This window comes from Annulohypoxylon maeteangense, assembly GCF_022496945.1.
Source record: "Annulohypoxylon maeteangense strain CBS 123835 unplaced genomic scaffold GGS22scaffold_16, whole genome shotgun sequence".
In the NCBI taxonomy this organism is placed as follows: domain Eukaryota; kingdom Fungi; phylum Ascomycota; class Sordariomycetes; order Xylariales; family Hypoxylaceae; genus Annulohypoxylon; species Annulohypoxylon maeteangense.
Window position 1 is genome coordinate 547603 of NW_025953263.1, and position 21552 is coordinate 569154.

General features: G+C 48.8%; 7 protein-coding genes across 7 annotated transcripts; 4 read left to right on the forward strand and 3 right to left on the reverse strand.

The window, feature by feature from the left end:
- Positions 1-199: 199 nt before the first annotated feature.
- On the forward strand, positions 200-1981 carry GGS22DRAFT_170562 (eukaryotic translation initiation factor 4E). Its single transcript, XM_047962457.1, has 3 exons — positions 200-942; positions 1009-1080; positions 1138-1981. Exons 1-3 carry the CDS (start codon positions 763-765, stop codon positions 1624-1626), a joined length of 741 nt encoding a protein of 246 aa, XP_047816092.1. The 5' UTR covers positions 200-762; the 3' UTR covers positions 1627-1981.
- A 64-nt stretch (positions 1982-2045) lies between these two features.
- On the reverse strand, positions 2046-5701 carry GGS22DRAFT_170563 (acetyl-CoA synthetase-like protein). Its single transcript, XM_047962458.1, has 2 exons — positions 4772-5701; positions 2046-4710 (listed from the first exon to the last, which is right to left on the reverse strand). Exons 1-2 carry the CDS (start codon positions 5232-5234, stop codon positions 2651-2653), a joined length of 2523 nt encoding a protein of 840 aa, XP_047816093.1. The 5' UTR covers positions 5235-5701; the 3' UTR covers positions 2046-2650.
- Positions 5702-5879: 178 nt separating this feature from the next.
- On the forward strand, positions 5880-6869 carry GGS22DRAFT_170566 (bola protein). The gene is made up of 2 exons (XM_047962459.1): positions 5880-6195; positions 6282-6869. Exons 1-2 carry the CDS (start codon positions 6085-6087, stop codon positions 6555-6557), a joined length of 387 nt encoding a protein of 128 aa, XP_047816094.1. The 5' UTR covers positions 5880-6084; the 3' UTR covers positions 6558-6869.
- A 238-nt stretch (positions 6870-7107) lies between these two features.
- GGS22DRAFT_170567 (uncharacterized protein) lies at positions 7108-9148 on the reverse strand. Its single transcript, XM_047962460.1, has one exon. It carries the CDS (start codon positions 8850-8852, stop codon positions 7269-7271), a length of 1584 nt encoding a protein of 527 aa, XP_047816095.1. The 5' UTR covers positions 8853-9148; the 3' UTR covers positions 7108-7268.
- A 1033-nt stretch (positions 9149-10181) lies between these two features.
- Positions 10182-18210, forward strand: GGS22DRAFT_49737 (uncharacterized protein). The gene is made up of 4 exons (XM_047967252.1): positions 10182-10241; positions 10315-17066; positions 17120-17724; positions 17782-18210. The coding sequence occupies exons 2-4, from the start codon at positions 10371-10373 to the stop codon at positions 17912-17914; spliced, it is 7434 nt and encodes a 2477-aa protein (XP_047816096.1). The 5' UTR covers positions 10182-10241; positions 10315-10370; the 3' UTR covers positions 17915-18210.
- Positions 18211-18461: 251 nt separating this feature from the next.
- Positions 18462-20264, forward strand: GGS22DRAFT_49746 (uncharacterized protein). Its single transcript, XM_047967253.1, has one exon. It carries the CDS (start codon positions 18634-18636, stop codon positions 20146-20148), a length of 1515 nt encoding a protein of 504 aa, XP_047816097.1. The 5' UTR covers positions 18462-18633; the 3' UTR covers positions 20149-20264.
- Positions 20265-20519: 255 nt separating this feature from the next.
- On the reverse strand, positions 20520-21282 carry GGS22DRAFT_196000 (uncharacterized protein; the record flags this gene model as incomplete). The annotated part of the gene is made up of 2 exons (XM_047965755.1): positions 20520-20759; positions 20857-21282. The coding sequence occupies 2 exons, from the start codon at positions 21280-21282 to the stop codon at positions 20520-20522; spliced, it is 666 nt and encodes a 221-aa protein (XP_047816098.1).
- Between the last annotated feature and the right edge of the window lie 270 nt (positions 21283-21552).

A 21552-nucleotide genomic window follows, 5' to 3' on the forward strand; every position in this document is an offset into this window, starting at 1 on the left:
ACATGGTCTTACCCTAGCACCGCCACAATGCCACACTTCGCACTGGTTACTTAATTCATAAGTGCCCCCTTAAGCCCCCTTCAGCCCCTTTAAAGCCCCCTTAAAACAATGGGTTTCTGGAATTGTGCATACAACGTTAAATTTATCATTTATGCTGAAACCGGACGTTGCGATTTCTCATTTGGCCCCACTACTGCGACAAAACAAATGCAAATAACTTTTGATTCATCACGACGCTGGCAAAAAACGGCCTTCTTCTTTTACGACAAACACTGACGAGAATTCTTTGACTTCTGCCTGGCGCAAAGTCGCAACCCGCAACCCGCATTCGCATTCCTCTGCTTGAAACGAGAACTTTCACCAAAGTTCATCAACACTTGCTACTTTTTGACGGCTCCCACAAACGTCAATCGTCACTCCTGCGACCGTTGATCACGACGCTTGCCCCTCCATCGCAATTTACCTCTCCTCCTCAATCTACGACTTGAACCTTCCTCACTGCTATCGCGCTAGGAGATATTTTGTCATAATATTTAAGGTTCTTGCGACTTAGGGCTTATATTCATTTGGTCCTTGGGCAACTACGAATCATCTATTATTTAGCTAAATCTACGGAGCACCTACCTTACAACCTAACCTGTGCCTCTTCCTGACAAATTTCAAGTCGCAAACAGAAAACATCTACCATTTTCTCCTCACTTCAAACGAATCTTTCGTTTACATCCGCCCTACCACTTTCGAGTGTTTTAACTGTAACTCGAGATGTCCGAACAAGTTGATCTCACCACTATCCCCATTTCTCCCAACGGAGATTCCAAATCCTCGGATTCGGAGAGCAATGGCAATCTGATTACGGTGTTCCACGACAAAGATAACTTCAATGTCAAACACCCTCTTCAGAACAAATGGACCCTATGGTTTACCAAGCCCTCCAGCGGCAAGGTTAGTAGTATCTCGATTGTTCAGCACGTCGCATAATTTTTAAGGACCGACGCTAATATCAAACAGGGAGACAACTGGAACGACTTGCTCAAGGAAGTTATTACCTTCAATTCAGTAGAGGAGTTCTGGGGCATCTATGTAGGCATCTTCTCCCGGAATTTTGTTACTTTTTGTGTCTGACTTTAATCACCACAGAACAATATTGCCCCCGTTTCCGACCTGGCCCTCAAGTCAGACTACCACCTATTCAAGGAGGGTGTGCGACCCGAATGGGAGGACCCCCAGAACAAGCATGGCGGAAAGTGGTCTTACCAGTTCAAGGATAAGCGCAACGTTGACATCAACGACCTTTGGCTGCACACTATGCTAGCCGCTATCGGCGAGACTCTCGAGGAAGAGGATGATGGTGAGGTCATGGGTGTTGTCGTCAACGTCCGGAAGGCCTTCTACCGTATCGGCGTCTGGACCCGGACTATAGGAAAGAGCATCCCGGGACGAGGAGACGGTGATGTGTCTGGCGGCAAAGGACGACCTCTTGATAAGGGCCAGAAGATCTTGCTCGCTATTGGCAAGCAGTTCAAGGACATTCTCAAGCTCCCTCCTAACGAAGTCGTCGAGTTCTCCGGTCATACCGACTCTGCTCACAGTGGCAGCACCCGAGCCAAGGCCAAGTTCACGGTTTAAGCGAAGGTTTAATGGACGGTCTGCAGTTTTGGCAGCATAATGTGTTATGCCTCTCATCAGCTGGTATTCTCAAGGAGAGAGAGCCTGGTACGCTCGCTAGCGATCTCTTTCTAGTCACCGATGCAGGATATTATGGTTAATGATGGGGAGGAGGGTTTATTCTACTTGGAACGAGTAGTCGCCTAGTCCTCGGCATGATATGCATTTCGCCTCTGGCACCTATTCGCAAGGGTCCGGGGAGAATGAGTACGATATGCTCATCAGCTGCGCTGCACTTCTATCTGCTTAAAGCATGTAATGCTACGGCACCTTGTTTTCCGCAGATCGCAGACGATATTACACGAATTAATATGAAGCCCCAAGTCTTAAACATGATTGTGATTTGACGTAGATAATTCTTTTGTTTCAGAGAAGTAAACTTTTCTTGTAACTAACATTCGAATTGGAAATAGGTACGTAACTAAGTTAGGTACTAACCCTATGGTGGCGAGCGAGCCTCGTTCATTCTAACTCTACAGTTGTAAAGGATAACTAGGCCGCCGAGGAAGTAGAAGAAAAAAAAGAGAAGAGGGGGTGTCAAGGAAGGAAAAGGAATTTCCCTATATACAGACGATGAAGGCCCATCGAAGACGGAATATAGAACAAATATAGACAGATATAAGTCCTCCGCGTAGATATGTAAATCCCGTTAAGCTCTCAACCATGTTGACCCGGCTGTGTTATACGACAGCACCTTGCTTCATTTCGTTTCGTTTCGTCTCATCTTATCCCATCTTAGTATGGCGAGCTTTGCTCGGTTTGTTCGTCCTCCTGTTCTCATTGTTGGATCTGAAAGGATCCTATTCATCCCGTTCCTTCGGATGATAACTTAGCATCTCCATCATACCCGAATCATGATATCAAATACCTCCGCACCTCCTATATCCAACATGATGTTTACCTACAACATAGGTAGGTAGGTATCGGGGGTAGTAATACCCCCCCTCTTCCCCTTACCCCGCCCAGCTCACTCAAATAGGGAGGTCTACATCTCGTCCCCACTAAAATCATCCAAGAACACCTTCCTGAGCAAATCCTTCTTGTTAATCTTCCCCATCGCGTTCCTCGGGATATGTTCGACTATCCTGAGTACCTGGGGGATCTTATAATTCGCTAGTCTTCCCTTAAGCGCGCGCCGCATATCCAGAGGTCTCCAGGAGGCATGATCTCTTAAGTACTCGGGAGAATGGATGAGAACAGCGCCGACCTTTTGTCCCCATTTCCCTGATGGGACGGCGACGACAGCGGCCTCGGAGATTTCGGGGAGGGAGAGGAGTTCGCGCTCAACTTCGAGTGCGGATACCTTTTCTCCACCTGATTTGATGATATCTGCGCTTTGGCGGCCGAGGATGAAGTACATGGGTCCCTGGGCCCACTCGCCGCTGACCGCATTTCCGGCCGTGAGTACTGGCCTGCGGACCGCAACGTCGCCGGTTTTGAACCATGGTCCCTTTCCGTCTTCTGCGGGTACAAATTCCTTAGCTGTGGCTGTAGGGTTGGCCCAGTATTCCCTGAATACGTTCTTGCCGCGGAGTTGAATTTCGCCGGAGCGTTCCTTTACTTCACCACTAGCTTCCGGATCCAGGGAGAAGTCATCCTCGACAAGGATGCCTGTCTCGCTGTCCACGAGTCGTGCTTCAACACCGGGTAGTGGCCATCCGACACTGCCATCGACACGGTCGCCGAAGTCGAGACCGCAGGATAGGGCCATGCCGACTTCTGTCATGCCGTAGCGCTCGAGCAGAACATTGCCGCGGCTCAACTCACGCCACGCGCGCTTGACGGGTGTGGGAAGCGCAGCGGATCCCGAGATTGAGACACGCATGTGTTCGGGGCTGATAGCAATGCGGCCAGCCTCTGCAGCGGTAGGCGACAGCGTCTTATGTGTGGAAAGCAGGCGTGTGTAGACTGTGGGTACGACGGTGAAGAATGTGATCTTGACCCTCGACATGTTCTTGTACTTGTCCTCGGTAGCGGGGGCTGTGACCTTGGGAGGCTCTGGTTGCTTAACGGGAACAGTAGGCTCCGCGACCGGTGTGGTGATGCCATTGGTCGATGCGATCGGGGTATCAAATCCTTTAGCCGATAGAGCCGGCGATGGGATGGCGCCGTTGGTCTGCTGAGAAATGGCGTGGTTAAAGCCGTTCGTTAGAGCGAACGGCTGACTGGGCTGGCTGATCTTAGCGGCCAGGTTGTTTACTTCGGCAGCGAGGTGGCTAATCACCGCTGCTAGGCGGCTGATTTCTGACGAAGCAGGATTGCCGAATCCTCCGAGTTCTAGAGCCGGAGTGATAGTACCATTCGTCTCTGTGATCGGAGTGACGATACCGTTCGGCTCCGCGATGGGAGGATGGAAACCATTTGTCTTCACAACCGGGTGGGCAATGCCGTTTGTAATAGGCTTAGCAATACCATTGGGTTTGACGCCATTTGTGATACCGTTTGTCTTCACCGGATGAGAAACTTCATTGGCCTTGACTGCAGCAGCAACTTGAGGCGAGTCTAGGAACGGAGATGCAAATCGTCGCCATACCGTGTCAGCATTGAAAGGGAAAAGGAATTCAATACTGCTGCCGGCAAAGAGGGGTGTGAGTACTGCGTTCACCGTGCCATGGATATGGTGGAGGGGTAGCACGTGTAACAGACGATCCGAGGGCGCATATTTCCAGGCCTCAATCAGGGCACGGGCCTGGGCTGTAAGCGCACTTTCTGGCAACAACACACCTTTCGGTCGGTTGGTCGTGCCCGATGTGTAAAGCATCATACCAGCACCCTCCGCATCATCCTCAACGAGTTCAACCGGCTCGAATGTTTCTGAAATTGCACCGAAGTGCTTCGGCAATTCGATAGGAATTGGTGATGGCGTGACATCGAGTTCCTTGCTCGGTGTGTTGAGAACTTCGTCGACTTTCGAGGCATACTTTGACGAATGCAGTAATAGTATAGCTCCAGATTGTGATAGGATGTATTGTAGCTCAGGAGCTGGGAATGGAGGCGATAGTGGTAGGGCGATCGCGTGCGACGCTAGAACAGCGAGATATGTGACTAGATTGCGCCCGTCAGCAAGTTTACGTCATATGCGGTGGTGGATCTGGTCAGCCCATACCAACATAATCATAACTGTTTTCTATTAGAAAAGCCACCCGCTCGCCCCGGATGTCCGACTTGCCCGCAGCCTCTAGTATCCTGTCACGCACGCGAGATACATCTGGAAGAAGTTCGCCGTACTTGAATGTCCGACGAGATAGACAGTGAACGATAGCTGTTGATTGTGGGTTATGGCTTGCGATAGCTTCGAAGATGGGCAACTTCGGAAGCGTCAGAGTGGAAGCCATCCTGACTTGGTTTGTGAAATTGCCGAAGAGGGGAGATTTGTTTGAGCAAATTGAGGAACAAGAACGCTGATAATAACGCTGGCCAGGACGAGGGGTAATATATGTAGTATATGGAGAAGCAATAGATGCAATAAAACCACGAGTTAAACAATGCGCGGCTGAAACAGACTTAAGCAGCTGGAATGACGACGGAGCATTAACGATTAGATGAAGCCCGGTACCACTCAATCGCATCACGGGGTATTAAAGGAAGAAGAGTGTAGGTGTATTAAGTAGTCCCAAAACCTCCTTCTCTCTCTTTTGACATAATAACCCCCCATGCAAATCCTTCTGAATAGGCAGGAGGATGAGCCGGAGGATGGATGGGGAAAATGGGTATTTCAAATACCAAGAACTCGCGAACAGGGGGGAAGATGCTGTAAGTCGGTCCAGTTAGATCCGTTGATAGGTACTTTTTTTTCTTATTCTTTGTGTACTTTTGGTATGTATATTCTAGATTGAGTCGATACTGCTAGGTTGGTAGATTGGTAGACTCTATCATTGGAGCTTCCAGAACTTCGGACACTCGTTTCGAATATGCCCGAGATCACCGTTGGGTGTTAAGTGTGTTAAGCTCTAAAAGTCGTAAGACGAAGAATGAAGTTAGAGACGGATTTGAATTGTTGAGGGTTGAGGATTCTCTCGGGGTCGCTTTTTCTACCGTAACTTAACCTTATTGGTCAATTAGTTCCAGTAACTTTAACTCGTCCCGGTCCGCATGCTTACATCGGCCGGCCTAAAATATCCTAGCTCGCCCCACTAAACGTACTTGAACGCACCTGAATGCACCTAGGGACGTAGACATATGTACGTACCTACTCGATATAGTCACTTTTGTAACTTCAGTTTCTGCTATCTTTCATCATTCGTCCGTTTCACCACCTACACTGGAACCCTACCTCCCCTTTTTGGTCTACACCATATCTGATCGGGAATTTAAAAGATTCGATCCTAGGGCTCTCGACACCCATCGACACCCAAAAAAAAACCTGGCCGAAACAGGATCGGGGTAACCTCACATCCTAAATCTCACATAGACACCTACATGTTGCAGAAACACGTGCGAGCCTGGACCAGCAGGGCGACCAGACAGCTCTCCATCATGGCATCATCCGTGACCTCCAATACACCGATGGAGGATGCCATTCGGGCAAAGGTGAATATGCACACTCAGCCTAGGGCCCCCGCATGAGTATAATATAGTAAGCGGTCTCACTAATCAGCTACCTCCGCATCACTCAGATCACTGAGGCTCTCAAGCCCTCGACCCTGGAGATCTTCAACGACTCTCACAAGCACGCACACCACCAGCCCATGGTGGGTAGCACTTCCAAGGAGACGCACTTCAGACTGGTAATCACCTCCGAGGCTTTCAGGTCCAAGATGCAGCCCGCCCGACATCGCATCATCTACCAGCTGCTCGAGAGCGAGATGGCTCAGGAGGGGGGTATTCACGCCTTGCAGTTGCGGACTATGACGCCGGAAGAGGAGCAACGGAGGAAAGAGCAGGCGAAGTAAACCTCGACTGTCCAGCGCCGCAACCGAAGCAAGTTGAGGACGACGGAATCTGGAAAGTTGGGGATGGGTGATGTACGTGTACGATATTGTCGCGTGTATAAGATGTCGGGCTCAACTCACTAATTGCGGTGGCATGCGAATTTGGCAAATACAAGATGACTCACAATCTGATACGCCACCCCTCTTGCGCCTACGAAGATAACGATCAACCAGAATCGTACCTAGGTAGTCATGAATAGGTGAGTCTTGTTAACTCAGGTTATATGAGAACACGTATTATTCTACGTTCGTATCTCGAGAAATAAAACAACGTCAACTGTGTTAGTAACCAGTAAACCCAAGTTTACTAATTGAAATTTCTTGGCATTTTTAAACGAGTGGAGCACGGGGGAGAATCAAGGATACAGTCCTGAGAAATACTAGCTGTGGCGTGAGTATTAGAGTATACCATTTGACGTGTCACATTTGTTGCCTAATACGACACGTAGGCCGGGTCGTTGTTTGATGTGTCTAGTTCTGCTGATGAACTGGAAGGTGGCATTCATGAAACGTCTGGCATCAAGAGTCTTCGCAAGTCTTGTTCATATGAGTTTTGCATTTGCTAGTATCAGCAATAGTAGAAAGGGGTATCTTAGCCGTATAACATGCACCAGTTGCTCCCAAAGCACCACCAACCAACCCGACAGTACACATATCTCTTTACAATGTCTCTCATTCTCTCTGAGCAGATGTCGGGGTATTGCTCACAGGCGCCGAGCTTGGAATCTGCTTTCCTCGTTTCTTCCTCCATCGTTCTATGGACATCTTAAACTTCAAATCGTCCATGTATTTCTTCTTACTATTTCTACTGCCTGCCGTAGAGCTTGGCGCAATAGAGCTCGGCGGGATAGAAGATTGCATCGTACTGCTGGGAATGTCAGGGTCGAGGCCGGTACCGTTTTCCGCCTCAGAACGTGGAAGGGCGTTAACTGATAGACGTTTCGGTACATTGCCACCGAGTTCATCAGCAGCTTTCCTCTTTTGACGAGTTACATCGGAAAAGGATCGCGCTAATACTTTGGTGGCGGCTGGTCGCTTCTCTATTTCACCAAAGGACTTGTGCAGAGGCATGGCTCTACTCTTTTCCATGGGTGGCTGCATAGAAATAGCTGGTTCTAAATGTGTAGAATCGACACTCGCTGGCGTTGAAATGCTGTGCATTGTTCTACTTGACTCCTGCATAACGACGTCATCCTCGCCTTTTGAGACGGGTTTATAGCCCTCCACAAGTAGAGCAGCGTCAGGAGAACTCGTTATTTCCTGGGCTTGCGAAGGTGTCAGGCCTAAGAGGCTCTGAGCAGAACGAAGCTCATCTGGATAATGATTGAGTGTCGACTGAAGATTCTGCTTTGTAATGATTCGCGATGTAAATAGCGGGTCATCATCGATTCCGTTGAACCACTCGATGGCATTTAATGGTTTGACAGGAAAATCAGTATCGTCGCAACTCTGAACGTACGGCACATATCCTTCATGCCAGGCTCGGATGAAGTCGTCATAAAGTGATGTTCGTATCCTTCGTTGCTGAAGTTGGATATACATGCAAGCCGTTACAAAATCCCTAATTGTCCCATTGTAATTGGGATATGTCACTGTGTAACGAACGAACGGGGGTTGCGAATCCGTGCCCGAGGGCAGTACGGCGTCGGCTGTGAGCCGACTCTGAGGAATAGGTAGAATAGGTGGCGACGATCTCAGTATTGGTGACTGAGGCCGGTATTCGGGTGACAGACATTGGGCTTGCGGGGAATTTTGAACATTAAGCTCATCGTGGCTGATATGAGACTCCTTAGATGGAGAAGTAGCTAGGTTGGCATTCCAATTAGGCACGCCTTGGGAAAAGGCTTCGCCCGGCATAGTAGAAGGTATGATGGAGGAGGATGTATTGGTTGTCGATATAGAACTTTGAATATCAGTAGTGGGCGAAGTTATATGCCCTAATTGCGCCGCGTTGCAATTAAGATGTGTCGGCACCGGTTGGTTTGTTGGTCGATACAATTGAGGAACAGGTTTGTAAACCCGCTGCTTCTTTATCGTTACTTGCTGCCTGGGGACTTCTTCTGATAATGGGAGAGTGCACGGCACAATCTGGGCAGAGGGCGGCGTCGCAAACGTCGAAACGGCTGACTTATTCAAAGATGGAATGATGTCACTAATTGCTGTTGGCACTTCAACATCGAGAGCTTCCTCTTCTTGGTTGCTTGATGGGAAATACAGCGGTTCTCGTTTGACTGAGGCTGGCTTTGTAAACCTCATGGGCTCCGTGGGACGAGGAGATGACACCGGGGGTAGTTGTGTATCGAATTGCAGCGGAGTCTCTTTGTTACCAATATTCTTTGGTGGGTATTTGTTGCTTTCCGGACTAGGCGACCAATACGAAGCTTGAGATTTAAGACTTGGGGCCGGACTGTCCTCTCTTTCATCTTGATTATCGTCTGAATGTTGACAGTGCAGAGAATGCGATGGTTTGTCTAATTCATCCGATTCTTCCAATTCTTCTGATTCCTGCGGATCCCATGGTTTCCGTGGTTCCTGTTGATCCTCTAGCTTCTGTAATTCTTCTGGTTTCTTCTCTTCTAAATGCCGAGAGTGACATCTTTTCAAATTTTCTATAACATGAGACGGGACGTTAAGAAAAGGCACAGAGCAGTTGCTTTGAAATGTTGCCCATGATTGCGAATTTTCGAGAAGTTTGCGTTGATCGGTAGGTATTCTGAATAGACGCCGTTGGAGTCGTTTCTCTTCAAAAAGATCGGGAATAGAGGACTGGGGAGAACCCAGCTCTGCCGTCGATTTCGGATTCTTCGCCATATTTTACTGAGAGTAAAAACATCGTCTATAACATGGGATGTGTAGAGTAATGGTGCATGTTATTAGGCATCTTGACACTCCTTGCTAAAGACTAGTGCCCAAATGATGTGGATCTAGAGATTTGGCAAGTGCTCTGTTGGTGATTGGGAATTGGTGATTTGTGCCTTAAGAGGTGTTGAACGCGTTTAACGCGTGAAGAAAGTATAGTGGTGGGTCTGAGAATTTAGAGAGCGCATGCGACTTCACGTGCCTGTAGGTATTTCTTACAGCTGTACGAAGTACCTAGTACATCCGAGTCATCGGTTCGGGAGCTTTGACCCTGTCACTTTCAGCTGACATTGCGGGGCCTAGACACCGTTCAGAACATTAATTTACAGGTAGATTTACTGCTAAATTTGGTGTGTAATGTACCTTTTCTGTTAAAAAAGACAGTACCAATCGTTAGTGGGGTTAAAACGCAGTCGCCGTTCTGCCCGCCGTCTACTAAAAGCTAAAGAGTGGGTCCCGGAGCTCGATAAGGCTTCAAGGTTCCCGGTTTCGTCTCTTGCATCACATTTGGATCTTGGTTCTTTACAAATCAGAACGCCAATACACATTCGCCTTGTATGAGGGGTACCTTCACTTCCTCATTCTGGCGGTTGCCGCTGTGTATTGCTGATCACCTCTCGACATCGACCTATCCAGGCATATATTATTTCAAACGGGTCTCTTGATTAGCTCTTTGCTCTTCACTCTTCCGTCAAGCCTATGACGATTGGCTGCTACCGAATAACCACGAACTTCACCCATAAAAGCGGGCATTTCCTAGTCGCATCCGAAAAGTACTTCGGGAAGGTAAATAAAAATTGCCTAACAACTCTTTCCTACGCCTTGCATTTGGTTAGTTGCTGATAATCGACACCCGAAGTGCTTTAACAAGCTGGATTACGTCTGCGTCGCCCATGTCTCAAACGAATCGTCACCATGTCTGACAGGAAGCCTCCGACTCCGCTTTCCCCCTCGACGGTAGCTTCGTCCGCTCCTAAGTCTCGTCAGGGTTCTATTGCTTCAGCCTCATTTATCTCTCCCGAAATCGACAGAGAACAACTTTCCCAGGCGCTTGATAAGATTCATAATTCTGCTAAAGAGAGGGATAGCTTGACGACATTTAACGACATCGCACCTCCCCCCGACTTAGCCGCTTCTAATGAAAGTAAAGGACTTGCGAGTGATATCGTGCAAAATGGCCTGAGTGGTCTATATTCTCGATTTAAAGAGGCAGTTGGGGTTAGTGGGAAGGATAAATCTACGGCAGCATCAAGTGCTACCACCAAGGAGAGGACTGATCCAAACGATGGGGACACTGCATCTAGGAAAAGCTCCAGCACTACTGCTACAGCTTCCAAGATTTCCACCTCATTACTGCGCACTGATACTGCGATCACTAGTTCAACGCTTAATTCAAACCTGTCCGATCCGATGGCGTCTACTATTTCTTCCTCGGGAATCGCTCTAACCAACGAAAGCCAATCCCAACAGCCTCAGTCAACAATGGCCTCGTCTGTCACCAACATAGCCGGTGTAGCTACTTCGAAATCCGCTTCCTCAAGCCGCCAAAGCATACCGAATATGACAAAGGCAACGGCCACTGTTGCACCAGCACACGTTAGCGCTTTTAAGGAAACACCTCGTGGTACATCAACAAAGACCGAAGATGGTTCAAGTAGGGGAAACCCTAGGAGAAGCAGTACTAAGGCCAACGAAGGACAGCCCACTATTCCCGTCTCCGAGATGTCGACGATACACGATATGCCGGGTACCAAGCGCGTTCCCACTCTTGACAAGATCAATATACCTACCCATAATAGACGAGAAGGAGGGTTGTCTATAGATGGAAATATCGATTCGCCTACTAGTCCTATCAAGAGGCCAAGCGTCGTCGCGTCAATTTCCACGGCCTCTAACGCTACTTCATCTGACTCTTACGTGTTATCTCAATCCACCCGCCCCTCTGTGAAGGATACGGTTAAACGACCCGCTCTGCTTGACAGGATTAGTTATTCTCGGCATCGGAGTGATCTCTCGAGGTCCTCATCCTTGTCGCGAGGAACTACTGAACATAGTCCTATAAGCACATCTGCTCACAACAGTGTCCATCACGAGTCATTTACACAAGCTCCTCAGCCTCAACGGATAAGATCCGGAGAGTACAGAATTCCCGGCACGACTACGGATGAAGGCGCTCCGGAAATAGTCAACGCTAAACTTGCCTCTATGCGAAAACAAGTCCTGAGCAAGGATTTCTGGATGGCTGATGAGACTTGTAAGGAGTGCTTTTTGTGTGGTGCTCCATTCACTGCCTTCCGCCGCAAACATCACTGCAGAACCTGTGGTTGTATTTTTGACAGTGGATGCACATCTATCATCGGAGGCCAACGATTTGGTGTTCAGGGAACATTGCGTGTCTGCAACCCTTGCTTAAGCATCATCGTTCAAAGGCAAGATGGGACGTTGTCAGATGATGATTCGGCTGATGATTCATTTCTTCCCGCGATTTTTCGCTCGACCCAATCTAAACGAGGATATTCGCCATTTTCGAAGGCCGATCGAGACGATGCTAGTTTCTCTGAAAGAACTGAGGATTTCGACGAAGATAATAGATCACTTACTGCTCCGATGATGGCAATTCCCGCTGCCAGACGCATTGGCGAATCCTCGAATCGTAACTCCGCCGTATTAGAAATTGACGTGCCACAGCTTAGTAGACCAAGCTCGTCTAGATCTCTTAAGTCGGGTACCCCAGGCAGGCCCCAGTCTTCCGGCCACAGGCGTCATCACTCAAAACATAACTTATGGAACCGCCTCAAAGCTTCACCAGAGCAAAGGGCGCCTTTCCGAAAATCCGCGAAGGAGGAAGCCGGTAGAAAGTCAGGCCTACACGCTTTCCACGATGACAATGTCATTGATCCGGATCTAGCTCCATTCATGTCCGATGAATCTAGTGGCGATGAACAAATGAGCATCGCTGGAGTGATGGCTGGATCAGATCTCTATCCGCCAACCGATTCCGAGCGGTCAAGCTTCGGTGCATACCTAAATGCAGGAAGGAAACTTAGAAGTCGAGGTCAAATGGAGAAGAGCACCAGCGCAGTAAGCTTCACGAGCCGTGGCCTTGACGATTTCCACCCAAGATCTTCTAGGCGACGAAACTTGAGCATTGCTAGTGGAAATCATCTTCGCTCTCCTCGACCCAAATCATCTGCGCTGAGAGGGCCGACTGGCTCAAGTGAGACTCTCCCATTGTTTGACAGCCCCGGCGGGCCTGAATTGCCACGCCTTACTCGAAGTTCGTCTATGAAGGGAGATAAAGAGCCTCGCTTAGAACTCAATCCTGCAAGTCTGCTACACGTTCGAAAGCTATTACAACAACTCCTTCATGACTCCGATATACCAAACGTAGCGGCATGGGAAAAGGCTCTAGTACCGGTGCTTTTGAAATGCACCTCGTCCGTGGATCCAGACATTGATAGTGGAGATGACATTGACATCCGACATTACGTCAAGCTAAAAAAGATACCTGGAGGCAGGCCTAGTGATACCTGCTATGTTCCCGGTGTCATTTTTACCAAGAAGCTTGCACTGAAGAGCATGCCGCGCCGTATGCCTAATCCTCGCGTTGTAATTGTTTCTTTCCCGATCGAGTATCAACGGCACCAGCAGCAGTTCATGAGCTTGCAACCAGTCATCGAACAAGAACGAGAATTCTTGAAGCAGCTGGTGAATCGAATCACCGCCTTGCGACCTCATCTCCTATTAGCGGAGAAGAGCGTATCGGGCCTCGCATTGCAGTTTCTGTCAGACGCCAAGATTTCTGTGGTCTACAACGTAAAGCCGTCCGTACTTTCGGCAGTCTCGAGGTGTTTGGGGACCGAAATCATTTCTTCGGTAGATATGCTGGCTCTTCCTCCACACCAGTTTCAAACAGGCAAAAGCACGAGCTATGAAGTGAAGACATTCGTGAACGAGGAAATTCCTGGTCGGAAAAAGACATACATATTTTTGTCGAGCAACCAGGAAGAACTTGGATGCACCATTGCCCTGAGGGGAGCGTCTACCAATGTTCTTTCGAAGCTCAAGCGCATAACCGAGTTTATGGTGTATGTGGTATACAACCTTAAACTCGAGTCTTGTCTGATACGCGATTCGTATATCCAACTTCCTACCGGTGAAGACATGTCAAGAGATCCTTCACAGCCTGCTGAGGGAAGTATGATCTCGTTTGGCACAAGGACGTCCGCCTTAGATGATGATGGTCAGAGAAGTTTACGTACATCTAATCAAGATGAGATACCTCCAAGCCAAGAAGATCCACCCTTGGATAAGACTGTCGAGGCGCCACCAAGCGATATCACACCACAAGACCAACCCCCTTCACAGCCTAATGACCGGGTGGTTTCCCTGCACGAATCGCATCCTCGCTCTGTCCACGACAGTCCTATTCCAGATGATACCCCAATGCCAACATTCTATAGTGATATGGTGGCTAAGTATGAGACTAAGATTCTCTCCGCGTCTCCGTTTGTCAAATTCGCTCAACCGTATCTACTTATGAAAGCTCGGGAACAGGAAAGAAAATTACTGCATTTGAAACGATTACGCGATCATGATGTAGTCGACGAACGGGCCGATGGTGAAAAGCCGAATCAGAAATTCCAACTCATTAAGCCACGAATGGTCCTCGAGACTGGCCACAAAGCACCACGGCAAATGATGGAAATACTCCACGCAGTGCACGATGCCGAGTACGACAAAGCCTTCTACAACTATCAGACACAGACGCGTCAGTGGGAAAATTACATACAAAGTAATATTGGTCTATTCGAGCCTTATGCGCATCAGAACATAGTCGTTCTCCATTCGGTTATTTGCACTGAAACTAAAATCCCGTGCTTGGAGCCCACATTATTCGCTTTTGGTTTCTATGACGAACACGTCGATGGAAACAGTGGTATGGCTCCTGACTGCACTTTAGGCCAATACATCGAGGACATCTGCTATAGCGCAGACACGAATTGTACATCTAATGGATGTGATCGCAAGATGTATGAGCACCATCGAACGTATGTCCATGGTGAAGCACGCATCACTATCTTCATTGAGCAGGATACTAGAGGTAGACTCGGCGGTGAAAATATCGTGATGTGGAGTTTCTGTAAGCTTTGCAAGCGCGAAACTAGCCAGATGGAAATGTCGAAAGGGACTTGGAAGTATTCGTTCGGGAAATATCTCGAATTGTCGTTTTGGAGTAGAGGTACTCATCTTGTCAAGGATGATAATGCCGATGGCTGGAATTGTCCGCATGATCACCACCGAGATCACATACGCTACTTCGGATTGCAGGACAAGATAGTTCGTGTTCATTATGACCCGATTGACCTCTTGGAGATTATTGTTCCCCGAGCTAGGATTACATGGAATGTCGAACATGATCTCAACATGAAGAACGAGATATTCTCCAATGCTCAAGAACGATGGACCCGATTCACTACTTCCGTAAAGGCTAGGCTGAAAGTTATCAATACCGACAATATCCTCTCGGAAAAGGCTGAAGCATGCAAAGGGGAAGTTGAACGACTGTCAAAGAAGATACAGGACGACCATACATTGCTTATCCGAAAACTACAAGACAAATACATGGCCTCGAAATACTACGAGGTCATCCCATTTAATGTCGTCCTTCGAGATATGTTAGTCAAGGTGGCCGAATGGGATACGGCGTTCACAAAGTTCGAGGCCGATTTTCTACCCTCGGATAAGGATATTCGCAGGCTGACGATGATCCACCTTCGTAAAATGTTTACAGATGAATCAAAAGAGTCTAATAATGAGGCCACTGATAATACTGAAGAAAGTACGCAGGCAAGTGCACCAGACACCGATTCGAGGCTAGATACCCAACCATCGGAACCTGTATCCGATTCTCCTCCGCTTGATACAATTCAAGAAAAGAGTCCTCTCGATGTTCCACCCCAAGAAGAAACTTTAGAGAGAGTTGAACCATTAGATCTCGCGACACCGAAATCACCTGTCTCCACCGCTTCTCTTCCGAGTCAGCCAGAGAATAAAGTCGCAATTCCACAAGCGTCGCCGCCGTTAAATGCAATTCGGACCCCGGCATTGTCCCCAGATCTTGCACCAGTTCCCACTCTCACCTCCGCGCCGCCGATGTCACTCACCGAGCAAGTCAAGCAAATTCGCCATCGACAACAGTCGTTGTCGCTTGAAAACGCGGGTGTGGGGTCTATACAAGGAAATGAACAGTCTAAGACAGAGCGTGGTTCTTCCCGTAGGATGGGAATGAACGTGTCTCCGCCCATGGTTCGTGCCTTATCACACCCAGTGAATAGTGTACCAACACTGCCTCGCATGCATTCCACGATGGTTGGAAAGAAGATGTTCGGTGCCAATAAGGAGAAGGATAGAGTGCCGTCTACCGAGGCACCAACCGGGAACGAACTCCGAAAATCTTCAACAAGCGAGTCTAGTAAAGGGGAGAAGAAGCTCTTCAGTAGCCTCAGGCCTCACCGTAAGGGAAACTCGTCCTCTATCCCGCGTTTCGTCGGAAAGAAAGACTCAAGGGTTTCAACTATTCGCAAACATTTCGAGCAACTCAGTCGAGAATTTGAAAAAGAGCGTGAGAAGGATAGAGAAAAGAGAAAACAAAAAATGTCGCACTCGAGACCCTTCCTCCAGAATTCTCCGGCAAAAGCTATAGTTGAGGTCTATGAAGACGTGGATGAAGCCGTACAGGAATCAGGGCCTGTTGAAGATGAACTGGCTGCTGCAGCAGGCGTAGTTGATGCCAAGCGAAACGATTCAACAGAATCAGCAAGGCCCTCGGTAGAGGCTAAGCTTGAGAGAGGGCATCAACAATCACCAAAAGACGATCTCAATCACGCTGATGATGTTATGACAGAATGCGAAACTGACGACCAAACGCACACTGCAAGTCTAGGTGCTACGGATGACGAGCAAGGAGACAGCGATACCGAACACTCGTTAATTGACGGTACTACGCTAGAGGAGATCGCTGAATCGTTTGACTCCAGCACGGATATCCCAATAGAACTGCCGAAACAGGACAAGAATAACTTCATGAAAGTCTTGACCACGTTTTGGAATGAACGATCTGCTAGCCAATGGCCCCCACTGGAGTATCCTCTGAACGCGACCGATCATATCTTCTGGGACTCCGATATCATTATTCGAGAGGACGAGCCCAGTTCTCTGATCGCGTTTGCTCTCAGTTCTGAGGATTACAAAGAAAAGCTTCGGACTTTTTATGAAAAGAGCAGTAAAAACGACGCAGCTTCTACCGAAGCTGAAGATGATGCGCGATCCGAGATGCCCTCAGATATTGGAGACAATATCACCGAGGAGCAATTGGAGACTAAACTTGTGCATACAACGAGCTGCCATTACAAGTACCAATTCACCGAAGGAACAGCAAGAATGTTTGTCAAAATCCTGTACGCCGAGCAATTTGATGCACTGCGACGAAAGTGTGGCGTCGCCGATCGGATTGTCGAGTCTTTATCCCGATGTCTAAAGTGGGATTCTAAAGGCGGCAAAACGAAATCGGTTTTCCTAAAGACCCAGGATGACCGACTAGTAATGAAGGTAAGGAGGAACTCCCATCTCTATATATGTGCATAAGCTAACCTTTATTTCAGTCCTTATCACCGGTGGAGACTGCCGCGTTCTTGAAATTTGCGCCGGCATACTTTAGCTTGATGGCGGAAGCTCTTTTCCATGACCTACCATCGGTAATTGCAAAGATGTTAGGATTCTTCCAAGTCAGCATAAGGAACCCAGTGACAAACACGGAAATAAAACTTGACTTACTTCTAATGGAAAACTTATTCTACGACCGAGCACCCACTAGGATCTTTGATCTGAAGGGATCTATGCGAAATCGAAAGATCCAGTCGACCGGTGAACAGAACGAGGTCCTCCTTGACGAAAACATGGTGGAATATATCTATGAGTCGCCACTTTTCGCGAGAGAGCACTCGAAGAAGCTTCTGCGTGTCTCGGTCTGGAATGATACGCTTTTCCTAGCTCGTCAGAATGTGATGGACTATTCCCTCATGATTGCCGTTGACGAAGCTAAGAAGGAGTTGGTCGTAGGCATCATTGATTGCATCCGAACCTACACCTGGGACAAGAAGCTCGAAAGCTGGATCAAAGACCGCGGTTTCGCAGGCGGCGGTCGCAATAGGCCAACTGTAACCAGTCCCAAGGAGTACAAGTCGAGATTCCGGGAGGCTATGGCGAGGTAAGTTAATCTTCCAAAATCAAAGATAAGAATAGGTAGTTCTGACTCTGATAACAGATACATTCTCGAGGCGCCAAATTGTTGGCACCAGTTTAACTTACCAATGCTAGGGTCGTCGTCGAGAACTCGAGCGGAGATTAATGCTGCTGCTGCGGATGAAACAACGGCTACGGATGCAGGTGCGGCATAATTAACATTACTCTTTTTACGGACATACGCCGGACATGGCATTATATGAGTGATGTATAGTGAGGGGATTATGAAATGAGTTTACGAGGCGTTTGTGGAAGGTTTATAGTATGACGGTCACACACACAGGGCAACCTAATTCTTTCAGATGGGGATGTCAACGAGGTACGAGATGAACGAAAGCATCATTTGGGGCAGGGAGGTGAAAACGCATGGCTGGCATTTGCTTCTTGCTCTTAACAGATACCCCCTTTTAATGACGAACAAAATGGTCTTCGTAATATACGCAAATCAACGTGAAGCTCTTAGAAGTAACCTTGAAATGTACCTGACAAGTTACAATGACGTAAGAATGCATCGTTGTACCCGAAAATGGAATGTCGTAGTGTCGTTAGGCGGCAATTACAGCCCTGGATAAGCCCTGAAACGTGGTACAGCTGAGACCCACAAGCGCTAAGATCTACCGACTTCCTTGTCCACGGGTGTATTTTTAGTTTGAACAGCTGCTAATACTTTACGTCAACCTTAAAAAAACATTCCGATTTTATCTTCAAAGCAATTCAAGTGAAGACTCATCATCGTTTTAGAAATGATACCATTTACTCTCATTTCGCAGGCATCTCATGAGATAAGACCATGATAACCACTCAATGATGAAATGATGGTAGCAATAACAATAAATCATTATAATTAACACCACACCGCCGCACCTGTTACATCATGTCCATAGACCTGAACTGGGAGACGCTGACTGGCGGCCCGGACGGAGCGGCACTCGCCGAGCGCATTCGAGATTTCATCCACGTCAAGTTTCAGTCCGTACCGCTGCCGCGCTTTATTAAGTCTGTCACCGTCCACGATTTCGCATTCGGCACCATACCGCCGAGCGTCGTACTAAAGGATATATGTGACCCGCTGCCAGATTTTTATGAGGAAAATCCGGATGTTTCTGATGACGAAGAGGAAGGTGAAGGTGAAGATGAAGAGAGCGAGCGGGATGAGAGGGCTGGCCATGTCAGCGCAGAGGACGTATCGGATGCGATTCGAGCGCAAGAGCGTAAGAGGAGGGCTGACCAAATTCGAAGATTGGAGGGAAGGGGTGGCGATGGGCGCAGGGATCGGAGTAGAAGTGGGACGGGATCCTACAATGTAGAGGGCATGTATCCGCCCCATATACATGTTGCCGGATTGCGAAGTGCTCCCGGGACCCCCGATATCAGCAATCCTTTCCTAGGCCTCGGAGTGCCGACACCCGGCGTACCTGGAGGCACGGCTAATATGCATTACTTTCAATCAAAACTCGCCACTCCTTGGTCCGGCACACAAACACCGTTAGCGGCTGTAGCAGGAGCACAACACCTAAACGGCTGGCTAGAGATGGGCGGTACTCATTCACCGGCGCCAGGAAGACACCCGCGGAGTGGTACTCACAGCAGACACCCATCGCAAAGCTCCATAACTATGACGGAGCCCCCTCTAACACCTTCTCTGGTCTCAGGATCCCTAGCCCCTTTACCCCACCTACTTAGAGAAAAACACAGTGTATCAACGCTCGCACCCACATCTGCCGGGGCGTCAAGGCCGCCTACTAGGGACGCAACAGCCGGGTTCTCCCACGTGCCGCCGCCCATGAGCTCATCACGGCCCCATAACGACACAGCAGTATACAGTTCCAGCTCCGACAGCAACGGCGCCGGGGACGAAGACGAAGACGAGGAACCGAAAAGATTCTACGAGCCTAGGGTCGACGACTTACAGGCCGTCTTCCGCATCAAGTACGCGGGCGACATCAAGCTCATGCTAACAGCCGAGATACTCCTCGATTACCCGATGCCGAGCTTCGTCGGCATACCCGTGAAGCTGAACATCACAGGCCTCACGTTCGACGGCGTCGGCGTCGTCGCGTATATTCGGAAGAGAGTCCATTTCTGCTTCCTGAGTCCCGAGGATGCGCTCGCGGCTGTGGGACGTGACGACGATGATGACGATGAGGGGGAGGAGGGGGGTGCGCAGAGCGAGAGGCCGAATTCGGCGGGGGGAACGAGGTTGCCGAAGAAGGGGAAGCTAGGGAGCTTGTTGCAGGAGGTTAGGGTCGAGAGCGAGATCGGGCAGAGGGAGGGGTCGAAGCAGAGTCTGAAGAATGTGGGGAAGGTTGAGAGGTTTGTCCTTGAGCAGGTTAGACGCATTTTTGAGGAGGAGTTTGTGTATCCTAGTTTTTGGACGTTTTTGGTTTGAGGGGAGGTAGAGGATGGAGGGGATGGCTTGAGACTGTGCCTATGGCTGTTCCTGTATTATGACTTACGGGAGATGGAGGTTTTAGATGTGATGGTCACTTTGATTAGGGGCTTGTGATATTAGATACCTGTATAGGTATTTAATCAAAATTCACTACAGGGACACCAGTAAGGAGTAGCTAGTTGGCAGAAGACCGGAAAGCGCTGCCATGAAAGAGCTGGAATTCAATTGATGATACTCTCTTTCAATCGAATACTAAACTACCTAGGTTTATCACCTGGACGTGATCTTAGGGCCTCAACCCTCGGCATAGTATTCAAATTCCAACCACTTTTACGCCTAAAAGCCGCGTTATCAGAATCGAGAGGGCCTCAACGCTGCGTGTTGCTGGACTGTGAGTTAACCTGCGACTCAGCTGGGTCGTTTGACTGCGAGTTCAACTGTGTACCAGGTGGGCTGTTGGACTGTGAGGCAGCCGTGTGCGCTTGGCAGAAGACCTTGTGTCGCACAATCCAGTCCCTCTTCTGGCAGTCCTTGGAACAGTAAAAGACCGATTCACAAGCGCCACAAGCGCTCAGCCTGTTCAGTCCCAAGATTGCGTGGGTGGGACACTGTTGAAGATAGATAGTTAGCAAAAGGCATAGTTATTCGTTAAAACGGACTTGGTATCTGACGGTGATGGGAACGGGATTAGATTTGGGTGCTTACATCGTAGTTACCGCACATAATCAACTTCTTCGCCGCGCCACGAAGCCGCACCTCCCTCGCCTCCGCGAACCGCCCCTGCGCTTCCCGCAACTGCCCCATGTTATCCCGCGTCGACGCTATGTCCTGGACGGGTCCCTCCTTCTCGCGGATCTTCAGGGCTTTGGAAAGAGCCTCGTCTGCCTCGTCGAGACGGCCCGCGCGGAGCAGAGCTTCGCCTAGTCCGTTGTATGTGATTCCGGTCTTCACGCTGAGATCGGGGCTTACGAGGAGCTTGAGCTCGAGAGCTTGCTTGTGCAGTGCGATGGACTCGTCGTACCGACCTGCGGCTAGTGCGGCTGACGCCCGGTTCGAGATTTGGATGGCTTCCATTTGCTTGGCCATGGAGGCGGCGCCCGCGGCGCCGAAGAAGGCGCTGTAGTGGAACATTTTGGTTCAGTGGCTTTGTGTTGGATGATATTGGTTTTTGAAGTGATGGAGATGATGTAGGTGGTGTAGGAGAATAGAGAGCAAGATATTTAATATCCTGATTTGACAAACGATAAAGTTGTTTGACCAAGGTCTACAGATCGTCTATATCATGAGATGATGTTGAAGCTACTGTACCTGTAAGTACTTACCGGATGATTGCATATTAACACGCAGATTTCTGCTGGTTCAAGCAAACTTAGTTCGAATGGACTATGACTCAACCGATAT

Bases quoted from the DNA above. Each gene is read 5' to 3' on its own strand.
- GGS22DRAFT_170567 (XM_047962460.1), bottom strand. From the start codon at position 8,852: ATGAGGTTTACAAAGCCAGCCTCAGTCAAACGAGAACCGCTGTATTTC.
- GGS22DRAFT_49746 (XM_047967253.1), top strand. From the start codon at position 18,634: ATGTCCATAGACCTGAACTGGGAGACGCTGACTGGCGGCCCGGACGGA.
- GGS22DRAFT_170562 (XM_047962457.1), top strand. From the start codon at position 763: ATGTCCGAACAAGTTGATCTCACCACTATCCCCATTTCTCCCAACGGA. The intron at 943-1,008 runs GTTAGTAGTATC...AATATCAAACAG, and splicing joins CCAAGCCCTCCAGCGGCAAG to GGAGACAACTGGAACGACTT. The intron at 1,081-1,137 runs GTAGGCATCTTC...TAATCACCACAG, and splicing joins AGGAGTTCTGGGGCATCTAT to AACAATATTGCCCCCGTTTC.
- GGS22DRAFT_170566 (XM_047962459.1), top strand. From the start codon at position 6,085: ATGTTGCAGAAACACGTGCGAGCCTGGACCAGCAGGGCGACCAGACAG. The intron at 6,196-6,281 runs GTGAATATGCAC...CGCATCACTCAG, and splicing joins AGGATGCCATTCGGGCAAAG to ATCACTGAGGCTCTCAAGCC.
- GGS22DRAFT_49737 (XM_047967252.1), top strand. From the start codon at position 10,371: ATGTCTGACAGGAAGCCTCCGACTCCGCTTTCCCCCTCGACGGTAGCT. The intron at 17,067-17,119 runs GTAAGGAGGAAC...CCTTTATTTCAG, and splicing joins ATGACCGACTAGTAATGAAG to TCCTTATCACCGGTGGAGAC. The intron at 17,725-17,781 runs GTAAGTTAATCT...CTCTGATAACAG, and splicing joins TTCCGGGAGGCTATGGCGAG to ATACATTCTCGAGGCGCCAA.
- GGS22DRAFT_170563 (XM_047962458.1), bottom strand. From the start codon at position 5,234: ATGCGATTGAGTGGTACCGGGCTTCATCTAATCGTTAATGCTCCGTCG. The intron at 4,711-4,771 runs GTATGGGCTGAC...GGCGCAATCTAG, and splicing joins AAACAGTTATGATTATGTTG to TCACATATCTCGCTGTTCTA.